The sequence below is a fragment of the Dama dama genome, chromosome 26 (genome assembly GCF_033118175.1).
Source record: "Dama dama isolate Ldn47 chromosome 26, ASM3311817v1, whole genome shotgun sequence".
NCBI lineage: Eukaryota > Metazoa > Chordata > Mammalia > Artiodactyla > Cervidae > Dama > Dama dama.
In genome coordinates, this window is record NC_083706.1 from 48235861 (window position 1) to 48263487 (window position 27627).

At 47.8% G+C, this 27627-nt stretch overlaps 1 protein-coding gene across 4 annotated transcripts in view; it reads left to right on the forward strand.

Annotated features, from left to right (window-relative positions):
• Positions 1 to 27627, forward strand: part of ZDHHC14 (zinc finger DHHC-type palmitoyltransferase 14) — a 275105-nt gene that overhangs the window by 212851 nt on the left and 34627 nt on the right. For all 4 annotated transcript variants that reach the window (XM_061130484.1, XM_061130486.1, XM_061130485.1 and 1 more), the window contains exons 4-5: positions 21299 to 21436; positions 24817 to 24865. In XM_061130484.1, coding sequence (XP_060986467.1) covers positions 21299 to 21436; positions 24817 to 24865 — 187 coding nt within the window. The remainder of the gene's footprint in view (positions 1 to 21298; positions 21437 to 24816; positions 24866 to 27627) is intronic.

The window sequence follows — 27627 nt, forward strand, 5'->3', positions numbered from 1 at the left end:
ATCAGTCTAGTACCTTTGAAAATGTAATTATCTATTTTGATTAAAGAAGTGAAAAGGACACATAGAAACAATTATACTAAAATAACTTGCACTTTATGATGCCATCATGTACATATGTAGGGCTTTTGACTTTTGGAGGAAGTTCTATATACTCCATTATCTCATTCACTGCTCACAACCAGCCTAGGCCTCCGTCAAGTTAGAAAGTATCACCCCCATTGGCGACAGAACTCAAATTCAGAGAGGGCAGGAACTGTCCATGATCACAAAGCAAGATTCTAGCAGCTGGAACCAGAAGGCAGCCTCCCGACCCTTGTGTGAAAGTTCATAAACCACAGACATAGAGCAGAGAGAAACCCAGCTGGGCCTGAAAGTCCACAGCAGGTGGACAAGTAAGACCGAAACAGATGAGAAAGGGTAATCACTTCTGCCCCAGCCCGGGAGCAACGCTGATCATCCAACAGTTCATGTCGACCGTGACCCCAGCCCGGGAGCAACGCTGATCATCCAACAGTTCATGTCGACCGTGAGGCTCTGGATCCAGGGCTGGGGCCTCTTGCAGGGCGATATCAGCGAGATGGATCACACACGGTCACCAGCCTTTCAACCTTATAGAAGCTGCAGGGGAAGAAGGGAAGGCAAGTGTCTGGCACAACCTTGGGCCTGAGCAAAATCATAAGTAAGCTCTGCGTGCCAGTTGTTTCCTGAGATTATGGGGTTATCAGGCCAAGATACATGCAGAAGTACTTTAGGTTTTTTTAAAACTTTTCAGATGCATATGAAGATTATACTCTCTTCCCACAATTTTACCTCCTGAGTATCCTAGTTTTTATATGACAGAGGCTCTCTTTGCCTCCAGTCGGGCCTTCTCCTCCCCAGGGTTCCTGTGAGTCCTTTAGGATCCTGAGGGAGAGGTTAATAGATCATCAGATAAAGCAAAGCTGATGGGAACACAGCAACTTGAGCGGAAGCAGTGAGCCCCGAACCTGAGGAGAGTGCACTGGTCTACCCCGGGGCCTGGACAGAACAAGTTCCCCAAAAGGCCCCGAGTGGGGCGATGAGATACCCTGAGGACAGGCAGCTGGACTGTGGCCTTATGCAGAAGGGCAGCCACTTGCTGGACCCAACTCCTTCCAAGGATGGACCTGAGCGGTGACTGAGACCCTTGATTCTCCAGGTACTTAGAGCAGAGATCCCGGCCCTGGGCACTGTGGATGGGACTCTGGGGGTCCACAAGCTTGGATGGAGAAACACATCTTCCATCTCACTGAGCTCTAAAGGAGATCCACCATTTCCTCCTGTTATGAACACAGGCATAACCAACCACGTTAGTCGTGTTAGTCACCACTAGAAGTGCAGACATCTGCATATGACACTGCGGACACTGAAGATAGATCATTCACATTTGCTCCCACTTTGAAACCACAGTCGTTGATAAACTGTAGCTCTTGTTATATATTATCGGAATAAACAAGCATGTATTCTACCATGTCACAACTTTGAAACTATTTTGAAAATGGTATTTATTACTGGTTTCTTTTGTTACCCACTGTATTCCATCAACATTCTGAGAAGGGCCCATGGCTTCAAGAGATGCTGACAAGGTTCATGGTGCACAAACTAAGTTAAGAACCTGGGTTAAATCTTTTTTAGATTCTGCAGTTGCTAGAAAAGAGACTCCTTCATGTAGCAGGTAGTATCTCCCCACCCCAGAGGATTGCTGTTGATTTTTCTCAAGTAATAGGCAGTAACATTTATTTCAAGAATGCCATTTTCCCCCAAATATTTATTTATTCATTTGGCTGCATCTTAGATGCGGCATGCGGAATCTTTAGTTGCCACACATGGGATCTAGCTCCCTGACCCGGGATCAAACCCGGGATCCCTGTGTTGGCAGCATGGAGTCCCAGCCCCTGGACCACCAGGGAAGTCCAGTGAATGCCATTCTGGAAGTCCCAAGAGCACCATTTTAAAAAGCTGCTTTTTTTAAAAAAAAAAAAAAAGAAAAGCTATACTGGGCTTGTTCTTCCTTCCTGTCTTTCTTCCTCTTTCGCTCTCAACCCAAACCCAGGTGGGCAGCACACACACTTGCACACGCACACGGAGCTTCCTGCATGGGCGGGCAGGCCTGGGCCACCCACCGGGGTTCCTGCCAGCCCTGGTGTCCCGCCTGCTCCAGAGCCTTGGTTGTTTTGGGGGGACATCTATGTCACCCTTTCGTTACAAAGTGGAGAACAGAGAGGTGGGGCAGGACAGGGGCTGTGCCACTGACCCCAGCGGGACCCTTCCTTCCCATCTCTGTGCTCTCGGGCCAATAGACCCCTTCTTAAAAATCATTGAGAATTTACTCCTTCCATTGTTCTTGCCTCAAGCCTTTTATGCTACTGAGAAATACTGGGAAGATAAGAACCCTTGGTAAAGTTCAAGAAATTTAAATTTTCCCACAAAAGATAATATAATATTGTCTTAAAATGTGAAGCTAAGATTGTTTCTAAGTCCCACAAGGGTTTTGTCACGGTTTGGATTGCATGCCTTTTCATTGGAAGGTAGCAAAAATAAGATAAGTGTTACAGAGTTGACTCCTGGCTCTTACACATTCAGTTCCCAACAACATCCCAGTAGCAGGGCGTGCCCTTGTGCCATTCATCCTGTGATAGAAGTAACCAGTTTTCTAACCAAGCTGTTTGTGCCTAAAAAAACCGTTGGCTATTACTAACTGATTTATGGGTTTGTTTTTCAGTCCGATGAATTGAACCAAAAAAATGCATTTTTCCCTCTTTAATCATGCTGAATATTTGCTGGAGGACAGGAAATCACCAGCATGTGTGCCTGGAATTACTATAATGCTGTGCTCGGGGAAGCAGGGAATTTCTAGGCTAATGGTCCTTCAGGGTTGTACACATGGCCATGCCAACACTTGCTTCACTCCCCTGTTTAAGGGACATCTTTTGACTATTGTGGCATGCCAGGCTTTTGTCTGGGCAGGCTCTGGGGAGACGATGGTGACAGTGATCAGCCCAGTCCTGCCTGCAGAGCTTCCCTACCGGGGAAGCCGGACAGATTCACAAACACGTGTGGTACACGGTCATACCTCTACACCTGTGGGAGCATCAGAGGTTCCTCCCATCTAATGGACACGTCAGAGGAGGACGACCTGTGCAGAGGCCCAGAGCAGCAGGAGGCAGGCAGACTAGAGGGACTAGAGAAAGTGGAGACTGCAGGCGGAGAGGCAGGACGTGAGCACTTGCCTTCCAAGCCATGCTGAAGAGTTTCAATCTTATCCCAAGGGCAAGGGACAATGGAGTGGGTGTATCAACCACATGTTTCAGAAAGTGCCCTCTGTCAGCATTGCAGAGAGTGAACTGGTTGGTGATAACTCGAGGCCAAGGACAGGTGGGTGGGCTGCTGCTCCCCTATCATGAGGGTCATAGCCATGGATGGATTCCAGAAATACTGGAAAAAGCCACGGGACTCAGTGCTTCATTAAATTCGTGGAGTTGGGGCAAAGAAGAGTGTTTGATCCTCTGTCTCCTGAGAACATGATTATCTCCCCCAGTCTATAAAGTACATTCTTGCTGCTGTTGTTTAGTCGCTCAGTCGTGTCCGACTCTTTGTGACCCCATGGATTGCAGCACTCCAGGCTTCCCTGTCCTTCACCATCTCCTGGAGTTTGCTCACACTCATGTCCATTGAGTCAGTGATGCCATCCAACCATCTCATCCTCTGTCATCCCCTTCTCCTCCTGCCTTCATTCTTTCCCAGCATCAAGGTCTTTTCCAGTGAATTGGCTCTTCACATCTAGTGGCCAAATTATTGGAGCTTCAGCTTCAGCATCAGTCCTTCCAGTGAATGTTCAGGGTTGGCTTCCTTTAGGATTGACTGCTTTGATCTCCTTGCAGTCCAAGGGACTCTCAGGAGTCTTCTTCAACATCATGGTTCAAAAGCATCAGTTCTTCAGTGCTCAACCTTCTTTATGATCCAACTCTCACATCTGTACATGACTACTGGAAAAGCCATAGCTTTGACTATACAGACCTTTGTTGGCAAAGTGATGTCTCTGCCTTTTAATATGCTTTCTAGGTTTGTCATAGCTTTTCTTTCAAGGAGTGCATAACTTAGTTTAAGCACCAGAACCCTCTGGCTCTCAATCCAGAATGGGATCTGCAGAAACTTAAACACAAGGACCCAGAGTGAGCAACATTGGCCTCAGGGAACTGGTCACCGTGTGTGTCAAGCTGTGAGTGGTTGGCTGGTGTCTGAGGTCAGACACAGAGAAGTTAAAAAAAATGGGGGTGGAGGAGAGGGAGAAATAGAAGTGCTAGAAAGTAGTAGGAAGAGAAATACAAGAGGGAGGGAGCAAGAGAGGCAAACGTGGAGAGGAAGTGAAACCTCGTGAGATGGATGTGGCAATGAAGGTGCTGAATCAGAGCCATCCATCCAGGGTGGAGAAGTGGGAGGGAGATATCCCTCACCTCTCACGGGGCTGCCCTGGAGCTGCCCCGGCTGCCTGCTGTGCCCACAGGAACTCAGCCCCGTCACCCAGAACGCCCCCCGCTGCCACAGTGCCCGCTCCTCCCTTCTGTCCAGCTGTTTACACTTTACACAGTGATCTCGTGAAGAGCACTGCAAGCTTTGTGGTGTGTGAGGTTTGGTCTGCTGCTCATAAGTCCATTGTCAATCCTGCTCTAAGCAGAAAGTGTCTCCTCTCCTATTCTGGGGCCTCAGGACAGAGAACAGAAGGGGTGGAAACAGTGTCAAGAGGAGGAAGCAAGCCCTGCAAGAGCCCACAGATAACAAAACCAGGGACGTCCGTGGACAAAGGCTGGGCTCGAGGCGAGTGCTTTAGTGAGCCTGGAGGAAGGAGAGCCTCGTCTCAAGATGTCAGGGAGTGAGAAAGGGGACCCCAGAGGTGCATCCAGGCTGGGCCGGTCCAGTCTCCTCTAGTGGCTGGCTGAAAGTCTTCAGCATTTCCCTGGAGAGAAAGACTCACAGATAACATCCTAACAGGCATGTGTAGAAGTCTTGCCCATGACTTGGTAGGGTGAGTCCTCAAGTGCTCATACCAGAGGAGGTTTCAGATGTTCCCAACAGAGTCCTTCACTGGCATCATAGAGGCCCAAGGCATGACCCTGCCCGCCTCCTTACGTATCGTTATCTACAGGCAGCTGAACTGGGTGAATCCTGCCTACATCAAGAATCCAGACCTAGGGCGGGAGCCACCAAGTAAACCGTCTGCCCCTGTGAGGTTCTTGGAGCCTCATTTTGCTCATGCCTGTCACCATGGGAACCTCATAACCAGCCCCAGAAGGCGGGGATGGAGCAAAGGTTCGCAGATACAAAGGAGAAACAGCAGGCAAGGTTGGCTCACACCCTGGCAAGCGGGGGGCCACCCCCAGAGCCATCACAGAGCAGCCCGGCTCTTTGCAGGCTTGTGTCCTGGCTGGTTGACCTCTCAGGTTCAGAGCCACCCTTTGGGAAAAGCCCCGTTAGCCAGGCTCTCACTCTGAACCTGAGACGCAAGGTTGCCCACATGTTCATCTCCAGCACGTGACTGTGGCTGGTCAGACCACAGGAGCAGCCAAGTCATAGTCAGAGGCTGATTGATAGCTGTAGGATGAGAACTATAGCCCTCACGGGAAGTAGAACCTGCAGGGCCAGTCCTGGGGGGGCGCTTTCTGGGTATTCGGGTCAGGTTCTCCCCTGTAATTCCATGTGTACTTTAGAAAAATGCTTTGCTAGAAGACTCTAGTAATTTTAAATAATGCATTTGAAAGTGAATTTTAAAACGTGACTTTTCTTATTCTGTGCATTTGTTTATGTGTTTAAAAACTGTTTGCAACAAAAGAAAGAGACGGTATGTCCGGTGCGGTGTTTTGGAAAATGCTTCCTTCACCAACAGGCAAGTCTCAACATCAGGCCCTCTGGGGCGCCCGGGCGTATTTTTAGCCTGTCCTGGGTCACTGCCGTGGAATTCAACCACAGGGCCTGTAAGCTGCGCTCAGCTCGACTTCTAATGCAAAGGTAAATCGGACCTAACCCAGAGGAGAGGATCTTGGGCCGTGTTTTATTTTTATCTGACCAAGAATGCTCATCTCATTTCTGCCCGTAATTGTCAAACTGCAACTCAGCTTTGAAAATACTTTTCTTCGATACCGGAAAAGCCACAAGCAGTTACTCCGAGCAAGTCTGTTGCAAGTCTTGACACGAGTCCGTCCGGTGCCTGTGAGCCTGTCCCTGTGTGGCTCCCCGCTTCGTGTCTCTGGGGAGCCCGTGTGATCACCTCTGATCTCGCTTTCGCTACCTTTTGCCTTCCTGAAGTCTGTGCCTCTCACTCTTGGGTCTCTAGCTCAGACCTCTCTTCAGAGCCTCAGACTTGCAGATGTGTCTCATTTCCAGGCACTTGGGGAGCTTAGAGACACCCCAGCATCCCCCAGGACCCCCACCTCGCTGAGCCCCCACACCGCCGTTGGTTGTACAAGGCAAACACATCATGTGTTTCTTCCTAGGTGGGTGCATCTCCACTGGTGGGGCCAACCACAAGCTACCATCACCTCTCACCTTTCCTGGATGGGGGTCTCCTAGTGGACCCCCCACCATCCACTCCTCTCACTATCCAGTCCACCTGCTCCCGTCCCCAGCAGAATCTGATCACACCACCTCTCTCTTAAAAGAGCCACTGCTGGTGGCTCATAGGCAGGAAGCCAACATCCTTTTTATCTGGTCCACAGACCCGAGCCTGCCCGCCTCACACCTCGCGGCCTGGTCTCCAGCCCCGAGGGCTCCTCTTAGTTCCTGGAAAAAGCCACATCCTCTCTGTGGACTCCTGGCCACCCTGCGTGGTGGGCTTGGGGTGGTTCCCAGGGAGGCACACTCCTCCCTGGGCTTTCTCTGCTCCTTCACAGCTTATTTATGTCGTTCTCTGCCCTCAGGGGATGAGTAAGCTCCCTGAGGGCAGCTCTGTCTGTTCCCCACCAAGAGTTCTCAGCGACCTCTGCCTCCCTGGACTGCGGCTGCTCAGTTAACATTTGCTAAAGGAAGGAGTTCTCAAGACAAGAATATTGAAGTGGTTTGCCATTCCCTTCTCCAGAACAATATTACATAGGAACCTTGGATGTTAGGTCCATGAATCAAGGTAAATTAGAAGTAGTCAAACAGGAGATGGCAAGAGTGAACATGGGCATTTTAGGAATCAGTGAACTAAAATGGATCAGACTGGGCGAACTTAATTCAGATGAACATTGTATCTACTACTGTGGGCAAGAATCCCTTAGAAGAAATGAAATAGCCCTCATAGTCAACAGAAAAGTCCAAAATGCAGTACTTGGATGCAGTCTCAAAAACTACAGAATGGTCTCTGTTTGTTTCCAAGGGAAACCATTCAATACCACAGTAATTGAAGTCTATGCCTCAACCTCTAATGCCAAAGAAGCTGAAGTTGAACAGTTCTATAAAGACCTGCAAGACCTTCTAGAACTAATACCAAAAAATATGTTCTTTTCATCATAGGGGACTGGAATGCATAAGTAGGAAGTTAAGAGATACTTGGAGTAACAGGCAAGTTTGGCCTTGGAGTACAAAATGAAGCAGGTCAAAGGCTAACAGAGTTTTGTCAAGAGAACGCACTGGTCATAGCAGACACCCTCTTCCAACAACACAAGAGATGACTCTACACATGGACATCACCAGATGGTCAATACCGAAATCAGATTTATTATATTCTTTGCAGCTGAAAATGGAGAAGCTCTCTACAGTCAGCAAAAACAAGACAGGAAGCTGACATGGTCACACAGGTCATGAACTCCTTATTGCCAAATTCAGACTTAACTTTAAGAAAGTAGGGAAAACCACTAGACATTCAGGTGTAACCTAAATCAAATCCCTCAAAACTATACAGTGGAAGTGACAACTGGAGTCAAGGGATTATATTGGATAGACAGAGTGCCTGAAGAACTATGGATGGAGGTTTGTGACATTGTCCAGAAAGTATTGATTAAAACTATCTCCAAGAAAAAGAAATGCAAAAAGGCAAAATAGTTGTCTGAAGAGACCTTATAAATAGCTGTGAAAAGGAGAGAAGCAAAAGGCAAAGGAAAAAAGGAAAGATATACCCATCTGAATGCAGAGTTCCAAAGAATAGCAAGGAGAGATAAGAAAGTCTTCCTCGGTGATCAATGCAAAGAAATGGAGGAAAACAATAGAATGGGAAAGATTAGAGATCTCTTCAAGAAAATTAGAGATACCAAAGGAACATTTCATGCATAGATGGGCAAAATAAAGGACAGAAATGGTATGGACCTAAGAGAAGCAGAAGATATTAAGAAGAGGTGGCAAGAATACACAGAACTATATAAAAAAGATCTTCATGACCTAGATAACCACAATGGTGTGATCACTCACCTAGAGCCAGACATACTGGAATGTGAAGTCAAGTGGGCCTTAGGAAGCATCATTACGAACAAAGCTAGTGGAGGTGATGGAATTCCAGTTGAGCTATTTCAAATCCTAAAAGATGATGCTGTGAAAGTGCTGCACTCAATATGCCAGCAAATTTGGAAATCTCAGCAGTGGCCGCAGGGCCAGAAAGGGTCAGTTTTAATTTCAATCCCAAAGAAAGGCAATGCCAAAGAATGCTCAAACTACCACACAATTGCACTTATCTCACACACCAGCAAAGTAATGCTCAAAAGGCTTCAACAGTACATGAACTGAGAACTTCTCAATGTTCAAGCTGGATTTAGAAAAGGCAGAGGAACCAGAAATCAAATTGCCAACACCCGTTGGATCATAGAAAAGGCAAGAGAGTTCCAGAAAAATATCTACTTCTGCTTTATTGACTACACCAAAGCCTTTGACTGTGTGGATCACAACAAACTCTGGAACATTCTTAAAGAGATGGGAATACCAGACCACCTGACCTGCCTCCTTCATAACCTGTATGCAGGTCAGGAAGCAACAGTTAGAACCAAATGGAACAAAGGACTGGTTCCAAATTGGGAAAGGAGTACAACAAGGCTGTGTATGTCACCCTGCTTATTTAACTTATATGCAGAGTACATCATGAGAAACACTGGGCTAGATAAAGCACAAGCTGGAATCAAGATTGCTGGAAGGAAATATCAGTAACCTCAAATATGCAGATGACACAACCCTTATGGCAGAAAGTGAAGAAGAGCCTCTTGATGAAGCTGAAAGAGGAGAGTGAAAAAGCTGACTTCAAACTCAACATCCAAAAAACAAAGATTATGGTATCCAGTCCTGTCACTTCATGGCAAATAGATGGGGAAACAATGGAAACAGTGACAGACTTTATTTTCTTGGGCTCCAAAATCACTGCAGATGGTGACTGCAGCCATGAAATTAAAAGACACTTGCTCCATGGAAGAAAACCTATGACCAACCTAGACAGCATACTAAAAAGCAGAGACATTACTTTGCCAACTAAGGTCCGTCTAGTCAGAGCTATGGTTTTTCCAGTAGTCATATATGGATGTGAGAGTTGGACTATAAAGAAAGCTGACCACTGAAGAATTGATGCTTTTGAACTAGTGTTGAAGAAGACTCTTCAGAATCCCTTGGACTGCAAGGAGATCAAATTAGTCAATCCTAGAGGAAATCAGTCATGAATGTTCATTGGAAGGACTGATGCTAAAGCTGAAACTCCAATCCTTTGGCTACCTGATGCAAAGAACTGACTCATTTGAAAAGACCCTGATGCTGGGAAAGATTGAAGGCGGGAGGAGAAGGGGATGACAGAGGCTGAGATGGTTGGATGGCATCACCGACTCGATGGACATGAATTTGAGCAAGTTCCGAGAGTTTGTGATGGACAGAGAAACCTGGCATGCTGCAGTTCATGGGGTTGCAAAGAGTCAGTCATGACTGAGGGACTGAACTGAACTGAAGGAAGGAGGGAAGGATAGAAGGGAGGGAAGAAGGTGAAAAAGAAAGCTGGATACTCCCCTGTCTGTATCTGCTTCTTCTCTCCACAGTACCGTTCTCTTTTTGAAAAGAGAAAACCCTGTTCCTTTTTTAGCTCAATGACTAAGCTACTGTTCTCCACTGAAACAAGAAAGTTTCCTTCCCCCCAAGTCTAAGCTAAACAAAACTCACTTCTTATACCCTCAGACCTCCCAGGAGTACAAATGAAAATTCTTAAACGCCAAGAAAAATGAGAATTCTTTTAAGTCTGATCAGGAAATAGTAACCCTGATACAGCTCTGGGAGGGTGGAGATGACAGTTTTAAAATAGGCTCCGTCACAGGTGTAAGATATGAAGTGAAGTGAAAGTCGTCCAGTCATGTCAGACTGTTTGCGACCCCATGGGCTGTACAGTCCATGGAATTCTCCAGGCCAGAATACTGGAGGGGGTAGCCTTTCCCTTCTCCAGGGGATCTTCCCAACCTAGGGATCGAACCCAGGTCTCCCGCATGGCAGGCAGATTCTTTACCAGCTGAGCCACACAAGGGAAGTGGTATAATATATACATATGTTTATTTACTCAACAAATGTTTGAGGGCCTGTTATGTGCCAGCTACAAATTTGAATAAATCAATAGTTTTCAAACTTGTTATCCCCTGCAACTCACAGTAAGAAATGCATTTTACATTGGAACTCTATATATACAAATACTCAGATAGTTTAATGAAACAGAACTTCAGTATATGAAATGCCTTGATATTTTCTGTTTTATTCTTTTTTCAATGCTAAAAAAGAGTTAATTTAGACCAACTACGTTAATGTTACTACCCACTACTTGATCACAGCCCTTAGCTTGGAAAACCCCAAATAAACATAGGCCCTTCCTGTACATAAAGCAGCTCTTGACCTGCGGCCGATGACCGGTGGTGGTTATCCGGGGCGAGCCGAGTGCCATCCCCAAGTGGGCTGCAGTCTGGGGTGTGTCCCTTCAGGACCTGAGGATGGCACTTTTAGCAAAGCCAGTCAGAGGGAGGCCCCTGCCTGTCCGCCTTCTTAGGACAACTGAACTTGAAAAATCAATCGTCGAAATGAGTCACTTCAATTTCAGCAAACTAAACTAATAGGTCACTATTAACTAAGAATAGGCTGCAGGAAGTTGTATGTAAAAGGCTGGGTGTGAGTGCATGAGGGTGGCAGGGACTCTGGTTTTCGCTAGATTTTTCAAAGCATTAGGAAATTTAAAAAAAAAGAAGAATCGGTGCTCTTGAGGTTAAAAACAGAGCTCCTGATATTGGTGGAAGACGGTACATGCGAGGATGGGCAGGGTTAACATTTGCTGCTCTGCATCACATATTCTCCATCATTTGGTCCTCCTTCATCAGTCTCATCCCATCACACCTCCCCCAGGCCGGCAGAATCCTGAGAACCCCCTCCCCGCCCCACCAGGGACGGGAGCTTGGTAGCTCTAGCAAGTATCAGCCAGGAGACTTTTGCTACTTGCCTCCAAGTTTCTCTATATGGAATGGAGATGTTAGCCTATGGTTAAGCTTGACTCCTAACTTTAAAAATTTGTTTATTTTATTTTTGGCTGTGCTGGGTCTTCATTTCAGCACGCAGGTTTTCTCTAGTTGCAGCAAGTAGGGGCTGCTCTTCCCGTTGTGATGCTTGGGCTTCTCATTGCAGTGGCTCCTCTTATTGGGCTTCTCTGGTAGCTCAGACGGTAAAGCGTCTACCTGCAATACAGGAGACCTGGGTTCGATCCCTGTGTCAGGAAGATCCCCTGGAGAAGGACATGGCAACCCACTCCAGTACTCTTGCCTGGAAAATCCTACGGACAGAGGAACCTGGTAGGCTACAGTCCATGGGGTCGCAAAGAGTCAGACACGACTGAGCGACTTCACTTTCTCAATTTCTTTCCCCTGTTGGGGAGCACAGGCTCTATGCGTGCAGGCTCAGTAGTTGTGGCACATGGGCCCACGTGGCAGCTTCCTGGAGCAGGGATTGAACCTGTGTCCCCTGCATTGGCAGGCGGGTTCTTAACCACGGGACCACCAGGGAAGTCCATTAACTCCTCATTAATCACAACCTCCTGCCTGAACTTTGCTCTTAGCAGCCCTCTGTAAGTCCTTTCCGGCAAACCCAATGGAATCTCTAGACAGTCATCTGTCACAAATTAGAAAAAACCACATTTCCAGGCCATAAGTATTAATAATTAACAGGTGGGTTATGGGGACCCAAAGTGGATTTCATATTCTGCTCTTGCCATCTTGAAATTCTGAGTAATTTTTCAACAAAAATTGCAGTTTTCAACAAAATAGTTTGAAAATAGTTGAAAACAGTTTTCAGCAAAGACTATTGCAGTGGACCCCCGCAGCCGGTCCTGACAGACTCTGACCTGTTCTTTTGCTTGCTTGTGTTTAGGAGGTAATTAAGGACCCACTGACTAGACGTGGTGACTCAGTAAAGTGCTGACACGGTTTGTGCAAACAACCACAACAAACAAGAAAACAGCGCGCTCTATTTAGAGTCTAAGAAGTCTGCTGACCCAGTTCCGGTGGTGGGAGTGTTTATGTAGTGCTCCGTAGTCCCCGAGTGCTTTAGGGTCACCGGTCAGCTCTGGGCCTAAGCCGGGTCTGTAAGAGGGCCAGTTCTTATCAATTACGTGTAGAGTTTCTACCACAGAGGCCTGCCAGCATGTCCTAATTTTGTGTAGAGTGGGCGCAACCGACTTCAGTTCTTGACAACTTTTATTTAGCCACACATTAAAGGAGAAGAACCTTTAATGGCATATCCAATGGCAGAGGCCCAGAAACCTGCCTGGGTTCCATCACTAAATGGGCAGTTAGTATTAGGATTTCAGATCTTTTAGCTTAAGAATCCCATGTCCTTTCCACAGCACACCACCAACAGTGCAACACCATGATGATTGGAATACAATACCACGAATATTGGAGACTTAACTTGGGACTGCTTAGAACAACTCAGTAAACATTTGCTAGCTGATTGTTAGGAGAAGGCAATGGCACCCCACTCCAGTACTCTCGCCTGGAAAATCCCATGGACGGAGGAGCCTGGTAGGCTGCAGTCCATGGGGTCTCAAAGAGCACAACTCAGCAACTTCACTTTCACTTTTCACTTTCATGCATTGGAGAAGGAAATGGCAACCCACTCCAGTGTTCTTGCCTGGAGAATCCCAGGGACGGGGGAGCCTGGTGGGCTGCCGTCTATGGGGTAACACAGAGTCGGACACGACTGAAGCGACTTAGCAGCAGCAGCAGCAGCAGCTGATTGTGACTTTTTTTTTAGTGGTCGTTAATAGTGGACCATTTTAGAAAACGGAGGACTTCCCTGGGAGTCCTGTGGCTTCCAATACAGGGTGCCTGGGTTCAATTACTGGTCAGAGAACTAAGATTTCACATGCCGCAACTAAGACCCAGTGCAGCCAAATAAGTAAATAATAAATAAACATTTTAACAGGGCACTCAAAGCCGACGCACTGGGACAACCCAAAGGGATGGGATGGGGAGAGAGGTGGGAGAGGGGTTCAGGATGGGAGACATATGTACACCCATGGCTGATTCATGTCAGTGTATGTCAGAAACCACCACAATAAAGGAATTAGCCTCCAATTAAAATAAATAAATAAATTTTTAAAAAAAGAAAATAGAATATAATGAGGAAACCAATACAGAAAGCAGATACAGTACAGGTCTGTCTGCTCTAGTTGAAGGGGAAGGAAAGGTGGGTCTCCCAGCAGCCAAGAGCTGAATTAGGAGATGCGTCTGCTTGGCAGACATCACGGCTGGGACTGCAGGAGCCTCCCGGGAACGTAGGCAGAGGGCTGCCCTGTTCTTATTTGCTTGGCGGTCCCTCCAGCAGCAGCGTTGGGGAGAGACAGACGGGGCGGCCCAGGAAGGTTTCACAGTGGCTCATGAAAGAGGTGACAAGGCCTACAGCTGCAGTGGCCTTCAGTCAGGGAACAGAGGCACAGAAAACGTGGCAGGAATAATACGATAAAATGAACTATCTTGTTGACCAGCGAGACGCAAGGGGTGCGAGCCAAGGGCGGAAATGAATGCATTGTCCACCTTGGGCGGCTGGATGCACGGGGGCGCCGTTGACTAAGAAAAGGTGGGTTAGTGAGGAGCAGGGAGGCTTAATGAACACAGCTGAGGGCCCGTTGAGTGAGAGGTGCCTACGGATGGTTAGATCCCTGGGTTGGGATGATCCCCTGGAGGAGGGCACTCCAGTATTCACGCCTGGAGAATCCCATAGACAGAGGAGCCTGGTGGGCTACCGTCCATAGGATTGCCAGGAGTTGAACACAACTGAAGTGACTGGGCGTGCATGTGTATAATGGATAACTGGTGAGAAGTTGCAGCTAATATGATTCCTTGATTTCATTTCTCTGTAAAGTTAAACAGATAGAACTCATTTTCAGGAAAGGAGCTGAGAAGCAGAGGGAAGGAGGTAAGAAACCTTACCTGATACCTCCCTTTGTCCCCGATAGCACCCAAGCGCCGCCGTCTCAATCAACAGTGTTTGCCAAGTAGGTTTGTCAAATCTGGACGTCTCCATAAGAAGTTCAGTTCTTCTGATGTTCGATTTGCTGAGAATGAGGTCGTTTTTTCACACGTTAGAGTACTTCTCGGTTGAGGGTGGGCCCCCGAGATATGAGCTAGGTCTTCTCCACGCCCCCCAAAGGGTAGAGGCCCTGAACCAGAAGAAGCCCATGGGGCCACCGGCACAACTGCCAGCCCCGGCGTGGCCGCGGTCCACTCGTGTTCCCGTTCCTGCTGATGTGCGGTGCCTGGAGCCGCAGGGGCCCAAGTGGGCCGCCCCTGGAGGAAGGGGCCGGGCCCTCAGGGCCCACCTGGCACAGTGACCCGCAGAGAACTGGCACAGGACGCGGGAACGGGTGGTTAAGCGTTCACCTGGGTTGCCACGCCAGCTCCTGTCTGCACGTTCCTCTTCTGGACACAATAAACGGGCACAGTAGCACTGACCTCACCAGCTTTTGTGAGAAGGAAGTGATGCTATTCATGGGAAATACTTAACACAGTGCCTGGCAGGTAGCAAGGACTCAAGAAAGTTTGGATAAAAGTGACAGGAGGAGGAGGAGGAGATGGGGTAAGCAGGTGAGGTTGCTTTCCAGAAATCTCACACGTCATTAAACACAGTGGCAAGGCTATTATTACTTAGATTTTTACCAGAAGATTTAGAACAGCGTGAATTATTTAGTGTCTAAGAATATGTTCCTCTAATACTTTAGCAAGCTTCATATTTAAATGTTTCTATTATATAATTCTTTGAATTACCTGGGAACCATAAAGGCCAGGTAATAATATGTACCACTAGATCTCAGCACTCATCATTCTAAAAGAGCAAAAGGATACCTCATGAGACAACATTTTTCTAATTTGGGAGGGAAAAAGAAAATCCTAGGTTTCAAGGAAAAGTAATTTTCCACTTCATACCTTTAAAAACAGTTAACTTAATTTAAATGTAATTAACATTTAAATGAGAAGTTTTACATCGCAGTTTTCACATGATTCTCAAGACAGCCTCAGCCCAGGACCACTATGGAAAACTCAGAATTGCTTGGCCTGAGGATATGACTTTATTTATCTCTTGGGGGCCTGACTTCTGGAAGATTTCAAATTCTTAACATTTTCAAACACTTTTATTCCTTTTACTGGCAACCTTCAAACACGGCTCTTGCAAATATGCTTCCCTTAATATCTTCCTTAATACTTCAGTGCATTTTTCTACCTCTGTCCAGTTTTAATATGTCTCCATTTCTCCTTATTTTTAGGGCCTCTTTTCCATATTCCATCTCTTTGGAAAACCAAATCTTCCTTCAGTCAGAGTGGCCTAGTCCCTCAGCTCAGGCCCTGCTGGTCCTCATTTGGCTCAATAGCGCCCTCCTCTGAAAAGTGTGGGGATAGCACCTACCTCGTGGGGCTGGATAAATGAATGGCACTCAGTGAATGGCAGGGTTAATCATCATTGATAATGTTGTGTTCATTAGTATTTAGAGTTTGGGGTTCCCAAGATAGGATCATAATTCCACCTGAGCTATGTTCCCACTGGCCATTTTAATGGAATCTCCTTTCCCCACTTAGGATCTGATAACTCTGAAGTTGCCTGGAATTCCTCCTGACTTAGAATTCTAGCTGAAGCCTCGGGGTCTCCCAATAGCCCCAAGCACCCTACAGAGGTTTTTAATAAACCCACCTCTGCTTCCCACCATTGCCAGACGGGACAGAGCCTGCTTCTCCGAGAGCTGATTCACACTAATAACCGCCCCATCAGTTCTTTCCAACTACTATTAACATCTTCCAACCCTCAGCCTTCTCGGAACATCTTCAGATTTTCTAGTCCCCTGTCCTTTCCTGCGATTGTGTGTGTGCATGTGTGCTCAGCCGTGTCTGACTCTTTGCGACCCCATGGACTGTAGCCCACCAGGCTCCTCTGTCCATGGGATTCTCCAGGCAAGAATACTGGAGTGGGTTGCCATTCCCTTCTCCAGGGGATCTTTCCCACCCAGGGATCGAACTTGGGTCTCCTGAGGCTCCTGCATTGGCAGGCGGATTCTTTACCACTGACACCACCTGGAAATCTCATCTTTCATCAGAATATTCCGATCTCTCTACCTGATGGCCAGGAACAGCGATCACATAAGAAACTGCCAAAGGCAGTTAAAGGCACTTTTTCCTGTGCTCAGCGTGTATCTGTCGGGTGTGTGCACGCCAGGCACTCGGGTACGGGGGCTGTTAGGTGACTAGACGTGGCTTCTCACCTCAAGGCCTCACCTGGGGAAGGAGAGGGAAGAAGCCCATAAGCCACCCTGGGGAGCATGATGCCCACCGAGGTGTGCACAGGGTACCCCAGCTGGCTGACTCCAACCTCACATTGTTTTAGAGAAATTCCCAGGTTGATCGCCCCCCGCCACCCTGTGCTCCATGTTCCATTTTTCTTGCCTCGTCTCAGGCTCTGTCCCTCCATTCAGCACAGCCGAGCAGAGACCTCCCCAACAGCCTGGTTTTGGGAAGGGCTCCTCATTCGATTAAAGGAACCCTCCAGAGAGGCTGCAAGGGCAGAAACCACACCCTTCTGGCAGGATCCAGACCTCAGAGTAACAAGTCTAAAGTGTTGTTTTTTTTTTTTTTTTTAAAAAGAGCCTTCATCACACCCACGGGGCTTCCCCGGTGGCTCAGGGGTAAAGAATCTGCCTGCCAGTGCCGGGGACGAAGGAGATGCAAGCTCAATCCCTGGGTGGGGAAGATCCCCTGGAGAAGGGCATGGCGACCCACTCCCCTGTTCTTGCCTGGGAAATCCCATGGACAGAGGAGCCTGGCGGGCCACAGTCCATGGGGTCACAGAGTTGGACATGATGGGTGGCTACAGGACATCACAGACGCCCACCTCACCCCTAGGGTGTAGGACACCAATCAGTCTTCCCACACGGAAAATGGGCAGTCTGCCCTCTGATAATGGTTGCTTGAAGGGTCTCAGATGCTGTGTCTGCACGCCACCACATTGCCAGCAGTGTCTCCGCCCCGCAGGTGTTCCCCGTCCGGCCAGTCCCTGCCTCACTCAGCCCCTGGGAGTCACGCGTGTGTCAGCTCGCCCAGGGTGAGCTCCTGCTGCCCCGTTTCTCGCCTTCAACCCTCCATGGAGGATGCTGTGTGTGGCCAACATCGTGAGCAGACAGAAATCCCTAAATTCAATGTCCCTCTGTTAGACGCTCATTCTTGGGATCTGGATGCTGAAGTGTCCTCACCAGTGAGACTCGGAACCCCTGGAAGGCAGGGAGTGTTGGTTACGCTGTTGTGGGTCGTCTCAGTGGTCCCAGCACCGGATACAGCGCGGGGCTCATGGGGACACATCCCCCGGGCAGTGGGGGCTGGCAGGCGAGGGTTCTGGAGGCAGTTTGAGCCTGCCAGCCTGGCTGCCGGTAGCCCTGCCACCCTGGGAAACCTGCTTACTCATGGGGACACCCTCGGGGTAGCGTGAGGGTTTAGTCAGTCCTTGACAAATATCTATTAAAGGCTTGGAGTAGAGTCAGCAGACAAAAGCAAGTAAAAATAAATAAGCTGATTTTTAGATAAGGTGGGTGAAGGCGGCAGCGGCTGTTCTGGCATCATCGGTGTAGAGCTGACATTTGAACCCGGCGGGAATAAAGAGATTATTGGGTGAGACAGAGAGTCTGCAGGAAGAGAAGAGGTGCAGGCATAGCCTGGGGTGAGGGAGGCTATGGCACACCCTGACTCCCTAGAAGTCAAGAGGAGGGAGGAGGGCACCAGAGTTTGGCGTTAGAAGAGACTGGCAGGTGGCCCTGGGCTCTGAGCATCCTTCTTTCACAGAGATGCACAGCCAGCTCTCAGGCTCACTTGTGTGTATGTGTTAGTCATTCAGTCGTGTCTGGCTCTTTGTGACCCCATGCACTGTAGCCCACCAGGCTTCTCTGTCCATGGAATTCTCCAGGCAAGAATACTGGAGTGGGTTGCCATTTCCTTCTCCAGGGGGTCTTCCCAACCCAGAGATGGAACCCGAGTCTCCCGCATTGCAGGCAGACTCTTTACTGACCCAGCCACCAGGCTCATTTACCAGCAGGTATTCAACAGTCACAAAGGAGAACATGAAAACCGTTAAATCAAAGTATTTCTCAGCAAGCCTACATTGTTAGCGGGATTTTGTCAGCCAAGAAAAGGGTTTTCAATAAGGCAAGTTTCCAAATGGAAATTGCTTCCACTCAGGGCTGCTGGGGAACCAGGCATTCACACCCATTCTGAGAGATCGCTCGTCTCCTCCGAAGCCCCCAGACCCCGCGCCCAGTGGTTTCATGTGCACTGTCTGTTGCGTTCATTCCCTAGCAGCTCTGCCTACCTCAGCAAAGTGTGTTAGCTTAGCTAACGGTGAGCTTTCTAAGCTAAGAATACAGCGACCCCCTGCCCCCATGGAAATGATCATGGTGCCCCATTAAGACCTTGGTACTTGGAATTGGGGGTCCATCATGTTAGTTCTGCCTCCCCACCTCTGATGTCTCCTCTGCTGGTGGGTGGGTCTCCCTATAGTGGGCAGGCTCATCCGACACGCACTTGGCATCTTGAGATCAGCGTTCACAGCTGGAACCAGAGGTCCCACCCTGACCTGGCCTGTGTCCCCAGCCTCCACGTCTCATTTTCCTCTTCCATAGGAAAGTGTTAAGCAGAGAAGAGGTTTCTCAAATGAGAGCCTCAGAGTCTTAGGAAAATTCGGTTTATCCCAATTTCTTTTCTCTTTGTGCATGTTCTGTATAGACTTTTCCAGTGCGCAACCCGTGTAGATCACTGACTTGGGGAAATGAGGTTGTTTTTATGTGAGGATTAACTTTTTGGGGCTTCCCTGGTGGCTCAGCTGGTAAAGAATCCGCCTGCAATGCAGGAGACCTGGGTTCGATCCCTGGGTTGAGAAGATCCCCTGGAGAAGGGAAAGGCTACCCACTCCAGTTTTCTGTCCTGGAGAATTCCGTGGACCATATACTTCGTGGGGTTGCAAAGAGTCGGACACGACCGAGCGACTTTCACTTTTCACTGTAACTTTTCCAGCTGTGTGGGGCTGGTAACATATGTTGACATGTAACTCACACGGACACACCGTAGGAGTTGCTTTCCTTTCAGAGTCAGCATCTTACAGGCCATTGAGTTGTCACCAGGCTGGTGAGCTTTGAGATTTCTCTCGGGGTGACCAGCTGCTGCTTGCTGATGTCGCTTGCAGACGACGATGACTCTTACAGTTCCTCTGCCACCATGGCCTCCAGGCATCTTCATGGCCTTTTCAAGAAATAAGCTTGCACTGGGCTTCCCAGGTGGCGCAGCGGTAAAGAATCTGCCTGCAGTGCAAGAGACCGAGGTTCGATCCCCGGGTTGGGAAGATCCCCTGGAGAAGGGAACGGCAACCCACTCCATTTCTTGCCTGGGAAATCCTACGGAGAGACAGTCCGTGGGGTTGCAGAGTCAGACAGGACTGAGCCACTAACACACATACAAGCTTGCACTGGACATAAATTATGAGATGAGTGATTTATGATAGGTGACCAGAAAGGAAGGCAACACCGCCTCACATAACTTTATAATGTTAATTAACATAGTCACACCTCACAGCCTTCTCTGTATCTTTTCAAAGCACACATGGAGATGTGAAACTTTGGTAAAAGCTAAGCTTGGATAAGAGTCCAAGGAGAAGCTTAGCATTTTTCCCGTGGCAGGTGGTCTGTTCTGAGTGGGTGCATTAGACACCCTGGATGGGCCTCTTGAGTAGAAGATCAGCTGAAAAGTAGAGCTGGCCATTATTTATAAGAGGAAGAGTGAATCACAAATGCCTTACAGACTCTGATGAAATCCCCAAGGTGAGAACACACAGGTATGGGATAACAGGATAAAAATGCCCAAAGCCAGCACTCTAGCTTTTCCAAAGTGCTTGAGGCAGCCTGTGCATTGGCAAGACAAGATGAACCCTGAGAAAGACCTGACCTCAATCCTAGTTCCACTGCCTCTGAGCTGTACAGCCCCTGCAGGCATCTTCCCCCCAAAACCTCAGTCTGCTCATCTATAAAATAGGGCAGCAGCATCATTTTCCTCATAGGAATGTTTCAAGGTCAAATGGATGGGTGTATGTGACATCTCTTCACAAGCTATAAAGCACCACATGCTGGTTTTTAAAGAAAAATGCTTTCCCAGACAGTATTTAGCCCCACAGGACTCTATTTGGTATCCTTGTTTGACAGGTAAGGAAGCTGAGAGTTGTGGAGTACAAGATCAGGCGTATTACATTATTTGAAGATCAGAGATCACTTTAAAAAATGATATAAATTCTTTTATGACTACTGAAATGGCAGAGACATTTCTTGGAAAAGAGCAGTAACCGGAATGGGAGAGCCAGGATTGTCCCGCTGTCCTGTCCTAGGCTCCTAGTGACCTCTCTCTCGGCCACTTACCATGAGAGATGGTCGCCCAGTACCACGCACTGGTGAAAGGCTGAGGCCCAGCCCCACCCAGCCCAGCAACTACCATCAGAAGTGTTGGTACCATCTTAAGGGAAGATTATTCTATGAACCAAAGAGCTTTCTTTGCAAAAGAGGGAAATCTTTGAGTTTCTATTGTAATAAGAATAGAATGCACATCCTTTGTTTTTTCAAAACAGCTAAGTTCTGTTGAAAGAATTATTGTGTTCTTGATGTGTCTTAATGTTGAGTGTTTCTCTGAGCAGTGAATTTGGAAATGCGAACAGAGAATGTTTTATGTTATCAGAGAATGGGAGGGGGAGCTCCCTCAAGTAAAAAGACATTTTATTAATTGATTTTCTTTTTTTTTTTCTTTTCTGCCTCTCATTTCAGAACGATTTGATCACCACTGTCCCTGGGTAGGCAACTGTGTGGGGAAAAGAAACTACAGATTTTTTTATATGTTTATTTTATCTCTGTCTTTTCTGACAGTCTTTATATTTGCATTCGTTATCACCCACGTCATCCTTCGTAAGTATGCTGGCGAAATCAGATTACGTATGTAACCATTTGCCTGACTTTAGTTTTCTGATTTAATTTTTATTCAATATTTTGGTCATTCCGGGCTCTCTCTTCTCTTTCTCCTTCTCCCTGCCCCCTCCTCACTTCCAGCTGACCCCCTTCCTGTTTCTCACCTCCCTCCCCTCCCCTCCCACCCCCATCTTCCTACAGCAGCTGCCAGGGGCGCCCCTGGATCAGACTCTTTCACTTATGAGACTTTCTCCTTGACACGTGGTCCCTATTCCAACATTGTGACTTCACTTTCTCTTCTGCTAAGGGATCCCCAGAAGGAACCATCCCACATTTTCACAGAGGATAATGTGTTGTCATGATACCCACTGAACAACAGAGCTTTTTTAAAAATGTGAATCTACTTAAGCAGGAATTGTCACCTTGCCTAAAAAAAAAAAATGGGGAATGAAAACTGAGCTTTCTTACACACAAATCTATAAATGTGAGATACAAATTTGATAAGATGTTTAATTATCTGCCAGGACATTGGCAAGCTATGAAGGAAGCAACTTTATTAAAAATGAAATTGGGATATAAGTGATTTTAATATATATTTGCCTTAAAAAATGGCATTTTTCACTCCCCTTTCGAAGGTCATAACTTTGAACTCACTTTCCTATAATAGGGATGTGATGAGAAGGAAGCCATTTGGCTTTGACCTATAAAGGTGAGCCTTTAAACTTCCATTATAGCTCCATTAGCAGCATTAAAGACTAGCATCCCCTCTGCCCGTATTCCTGAAGTACAACCATCCATTAGCAAGTCCAGAGCCTCTCTGGAATGTTTCTGGAAGTATCTAGACACACACCTCACTTTCTTCCCTGAAGCGGCGATTAGACCACAGAGTGCTAAGACCAAACTGAGACACGCACGTTATCTACTTGCTCTCTTGGTGGGGTTTGAATGGGGGTCGGGGGGAGTGGGTAGTATGGGAAATTTCATATTATTTCTTTTTACTTTGGACCTTCATGGACTATTCCGAATTGTCACAGACATTTTAAATCCTAGTTTCCATTCATTCTTTCCCAATCTTTTCATCTAAATGTAACACAAATTTGTAATATATGCATGAGAGCTGTAACTTGCTGGGACAGCAGGAAGAGGATTAACACGGGTTAGAGACCCCTTTACCCTTCCACACCACCTGGGGAGGATGGCCCGAGGGCTCTCCTGGGGCACCTGTTCTATTTTCAGAGTCTCAAAGTGGCAACGATGTAACTAGGGTCCTTAGTTCAGTTCAGTTCAGTCGCCCAGTCGTGTCCGACTCTTTGCCACCTCATGGACTGCAGCACGCCAGGCCTCCCTGTCCATCACCAACTCTCGGAGTTTACTCAAATTCATGTCCATTGAGTCGGTGATGCCATCCAGCCACCTCATCCTCTGTCATCCCCTTCTCCTGCCTTCAATCCTTCCCAGCATCAGGATTTCAAATGAGTCAGTTCTTTGACTCATCAGGTGGCCAAAGTATTGGAGTTTCACCTTCAGCATCAGTCCTTCCAAAGAATATGTATGTATTATTAATATAGAGAAGCAGTTGTTTACACAACTAGAGAAGAAAGAAGTACTGATATTCCAGCATATTTATGACACTGAAAAATAGTCTTTAAACATTACCTCTTATATCATCTTTAGCAACTTCAGAATGCCTACACATCTATATAATCACACTGTATATATGGCCTTGCCCCTACCTTCTGGGTATCAGGCAGTTTTTACCTCACACATTAACACACACACACTCTCACACACACCGTGAAGCCCATCACTTGCCACCACAGTGGCATTTTCATCTCCACTAGGGTCCGTGGGGTCACAAAAGAGTCAGACACGACTAAACAACAACTTTTTGCTTATTCTGGTTTCAGCAAAATGGAGTTTGCTGTAGCTTATTCTGATATATTAACCCAATCTTCCACCAAAAAAAAAAAAGAAGCCTGCAAGTTACTGCAATCTTTTGGACAAAAGCAAATAGAGGTTTTCCTCTCCCCAGTTCTGCACCCTCCCACCACAACCCCCCACGAAACAACCCCACCCCGACCTCCCATTTTCACTCAAGAAGGGCAGAGGCTTTACATGGTTCTGTGATCCCCCCGGTGATTCTGGAAGCCTTGGCAAAGGCAGAGAGCTGTTTGAGAGCAGCTGGGGACCATGCCCCGAGTCCTCCCTGCCAGGAAGTGGGCTCTGAGCGGGGACACCGGATAGCCAGGGGCGACCAGGGAGGAAGCCTGTTGTCCAGAGATCACCAGGAAGGTGACGTCTGCATTTCCTCTTAGAGGAAGCAGAGCTTGAGAAAGCGATATGGTCTGGGTTCACCAGGGAAAGAGCAATCGTCTCTTCTTGTCCCTCCATGTGCCTCAAGGTTGTGTTTGCTCCAAGATCCGCAGTACGTCCACGCCCCCCTGGCCTAGCTTCAAGCTTTCCTCATCAGTTCTTCAATCAGCGGGCATCCTTAGAGCGCATGGCACATTCTCAGGCCTCCAAGGTGGCCAGTGGGCAAGAGGTAGTGGGAACTTGGGGAGGAACTGGAGCCATCACACCATCAGCCTCCCCGCAGCCAGCCTGGCCTACAGTTCCACCAAGGGTCTGGGACAGACAGCGCCACGGAGATGCACTAGAACCGGTCCCATGGCGTCTGTCCTGTTCGCTCATTTCACTGCCACGCCAGGGCCAGTTTATGTCCCCAGAACACGGGGACCCAGCCTTGCCAACCCAAGGTGGGGCCACCAAGAGGTCCCTCCATATGGGCTTTTCTTTCTCAAAAGCCTCTAACACCAATACTTTTTGTCAGCTGCATCATCACCACGGCCCCTGAAGAAACGTTTTCTTGCACAAACAGTCTGTATTCACATGTCTCAAACCCCAAAGCAGGCAGCAATATGGACTTGGGGTTCATGAGTTTGTTACTCTGGGTGCAGAGAAAGGCGTCTTCGATACTTGGTCTAGTTTACAGGACGCCCAGGGTCAGACGTTAAACAACTTCAGGGAAACAGGCTTTTGTAAAAGAAGATAGAAAAGAGCATACAGTATTCTATTTTCCTATTAAAATGAGGAAAACAAAGGAGTAATCAGAACTGTGACTTGTGGGAAAGTATGCAGACATCCATCTGCTTTTACTGAACAAATATCCTCCGGATGTTGGGTCTACTTATGAATCTGCCATTTTCTTGTTGAATAACTTTGGTGGAATCTCACTGTCCAATCAGTATCAGAGCTCTACCGAATGTAATTTTATTGATCTCGAGACACCGATTATTTTTGTGTAGGTGAGAGAGCTTTCAGCATGAAGGCTGTTTCTTGGAAGTGACGTCTGATTACTAAATTCTGTTTCATTCCCCCAGGTTCACAGCAGGCGGGATTCCTCAACGCTCTTAAGGACAGTCCTGCAAGATATCCTTTCTGGGCTGTAGTTTTCACCACGTTAAGGTGTTAAGTATTGGACTGGCCTTCTCCTCAGTTACTTCATCTTGTGCCTTGCCTTTCCTTCTCATAAATCATATTCCTTCTCCCTCTGTGAAGCATCCAAAGAGCTCCTTGATATTCACCTGTGTGAGTAACAGCCTTTGAATTGCTTAAACCTCGAAGCGACTCATTTAGCCTCATTGAAACTGAAGTGCTCTTTCGCTAGAAAACTAAGTGTGAATTCTTGCTCGCCTCCAGAAACCACACTGATTTGCACTAACTCAGGTTGGTTTACGGAGAAGCCAGGCTGAGTTCCAGCTGACTTCATTTTGATCGGCAGGTGGTCCCTACAGAATATTTATGGGCGCCCCTGTGTGGGGCCCTTCTTGTTGCAATCACCACATGGGGATTCTCTGACCCTCTGTGTGGGTTCTGTCTGGGGCTTCAGTCTGGTGTCTGGGCAGTATGGATAACCCCACAATTATTTCTCGAAACAGAATATCTGTTCATAGCCCTGCGTAGAGATGGTCAGTGTCAAGTCATTTGGATTCATCCCATCCTCCCAAACAGTGTACATAGGCATGTAGCATAGTATTTTGAACTTCTTGAAAGAAAAATGTTCACCCATGAAGTGCTTGAATGGTCTCCCACACCCTCCCCTGCCCTCCTGGGTTTGACACTAATTGGTGTAGAGTCAGCCAGCTGGACGCACTGCCCTGGCTCCATCTGGGACCCAGCTGTCTTTCTTTTTCATTTAACCAGTTAGACTGCATTTGGGCCTCCCTAGTAGCTCAGATAGGAGAAGGCAATGGCACCCCACTCCAGTACTCTTGCCTGGAAAATCCCATAGATGGAGGAGCCTGGTGGGCTGCAGTCCATGGGGTCGCTAAGAGTCAGACACGACTGAGCAACTTCACTTTCACTTTTCCTTTCATGCATTGGAGAAGGAAATGGCAACCCACTCCAGTGTTCTTGCCTGGAGAATCCCAGGGACAAGGGAGCCTGGTGGGCTGCCGTCTATGGGGTCGCAGAGGGTCAGACACGACTGAAGCGACTTAGCAGCAGCAGCAGTGGCCCAGATGGTAAGGGATCTACCTGCAATATGGGAGACCTGGGTTCTGTCCCTGGGTTGGTAAGGTCCCCTGGAGAAGAGAATGGCAACCCACTCCAGTACTCTTGCTGGGATAATCTCGTGGACAGAGGAGCCTGGCGGGCTACAGTCATGGGGTCACAAAGAGTCGGACATGACTGAGCAGCTACCACTGGGGGTAATCTTCATCTTGTGGCAGAGAATTCTTAAAGAATGAAGAACTCTGCTAAAATGTACATGTCATGACCATCATTTAGCTGTTAAGATGAACCAGCTTGTGTGCCTAGAAGCTGGTTGTGTGCATGTGTGTGTGTAGTAACAGTAGGGATGGTGGTGGTGGTATTTAGTTAGACCTATATGTCCTGTGTGTGTGTGTGTGTGTGTGTGTGTGTGTACTCAGATGGTATAAAGTGTCTCCTTTCTGGCACCTCTGTTTGTGTTTATGGACAGCACAGAATGTTGGCAGTTAGTGCAGATTCTATAGTCAGTTGCTAGTCTCTTAGAAAGGGGACAGGGACATATGTAGATATATGAAGGCTCTTGGCAAGTACATCTCACAGGTTTGTCCTGTCTTCTGTTAATGATCTGAGAAGCTAGAGTTAGCTAGAAGTTGGCCAGAAGTCAAGGTTGTGCTGGGAATGAGATTCTCGACCTCCGTGGCTGCTAAAAGCAGGTCCTTTGGGAAATGCCATTTTTGTTTCTCTCCCCAACTCTGCCAGAGGTGAGCACCCTCCTCCATCATCACCCCTCTGCTTCCTTCGGTTTTCAAGGCACGTTGCTTTGGCATATCTCATAGCCAAGCCTTGATTTTTCTTTCCTGAAGAAGAGGCTCATCTCGGTCTTCCAGGAAATCAGTTCCATTATAAAAACATGCTGGTCTTGTTAAGTTTAATAAATGCAACTCAGAACCGGCCTTGAGGTCTTAGGCTGCCAGCTGGAATGCTTCCTGAAGCCTCAGGAGTGTGGCAGTCTTGGCCACCTCCCCTCCCCTATCCCCGGGCACCTGTGTCTCTCCTGAGACCGTGGGTCTGTGCTGGATGCCCAGGAAACATTTCAGACCATGGCAGCGGTCAATGAAGGACTCCTCTCTGTGGGGTTTCCCTGGTGGCTCAGATGGTAAAGAATCTGTCTGCAATACAGGAGACCTGGGTTCAATCCCTGGGTCGGGAAGATCCCCTGGAAAAAGAAATGGCTACACACTCCAGTATTCTTGCCTGGAAAATTCCATGGACAGAGGAGCCTGGCAGGCTACAGTCCACGTGGGGTTGCAAAGAGCTGGACATGACTGAGCGACTAACACTTTCCCTTTCTCAGTGGGGAGGGTGGAGAAGGGCTGATCTGAGCCTGGGGCATTTCAGCTGTTCGTTCTCCTTTGGGTCCCACAATTCCCGCTGGAGCAGAGAGGAGCTGGGTGATTGGGTTTGTTGTTGCTGGGTCTTCCTGGTATCTGCTCCAGACCTCCTCACTCGAATCATAATCCCAGAGAAGGAGTCACTAAGAAGGACAGACAGCGAATCCTAGTCTGGAGTAAGAGCCTTTTAATTTCTGCTCTGCCACAATTAATGATCAGGTCTGGGGTCCTTTCTTTTAACTCTTTTGTATCTCAATTGTTTGACCTGTAATCTTGAACTGCTCAGAACTTGACAATGCTAAGCTGACA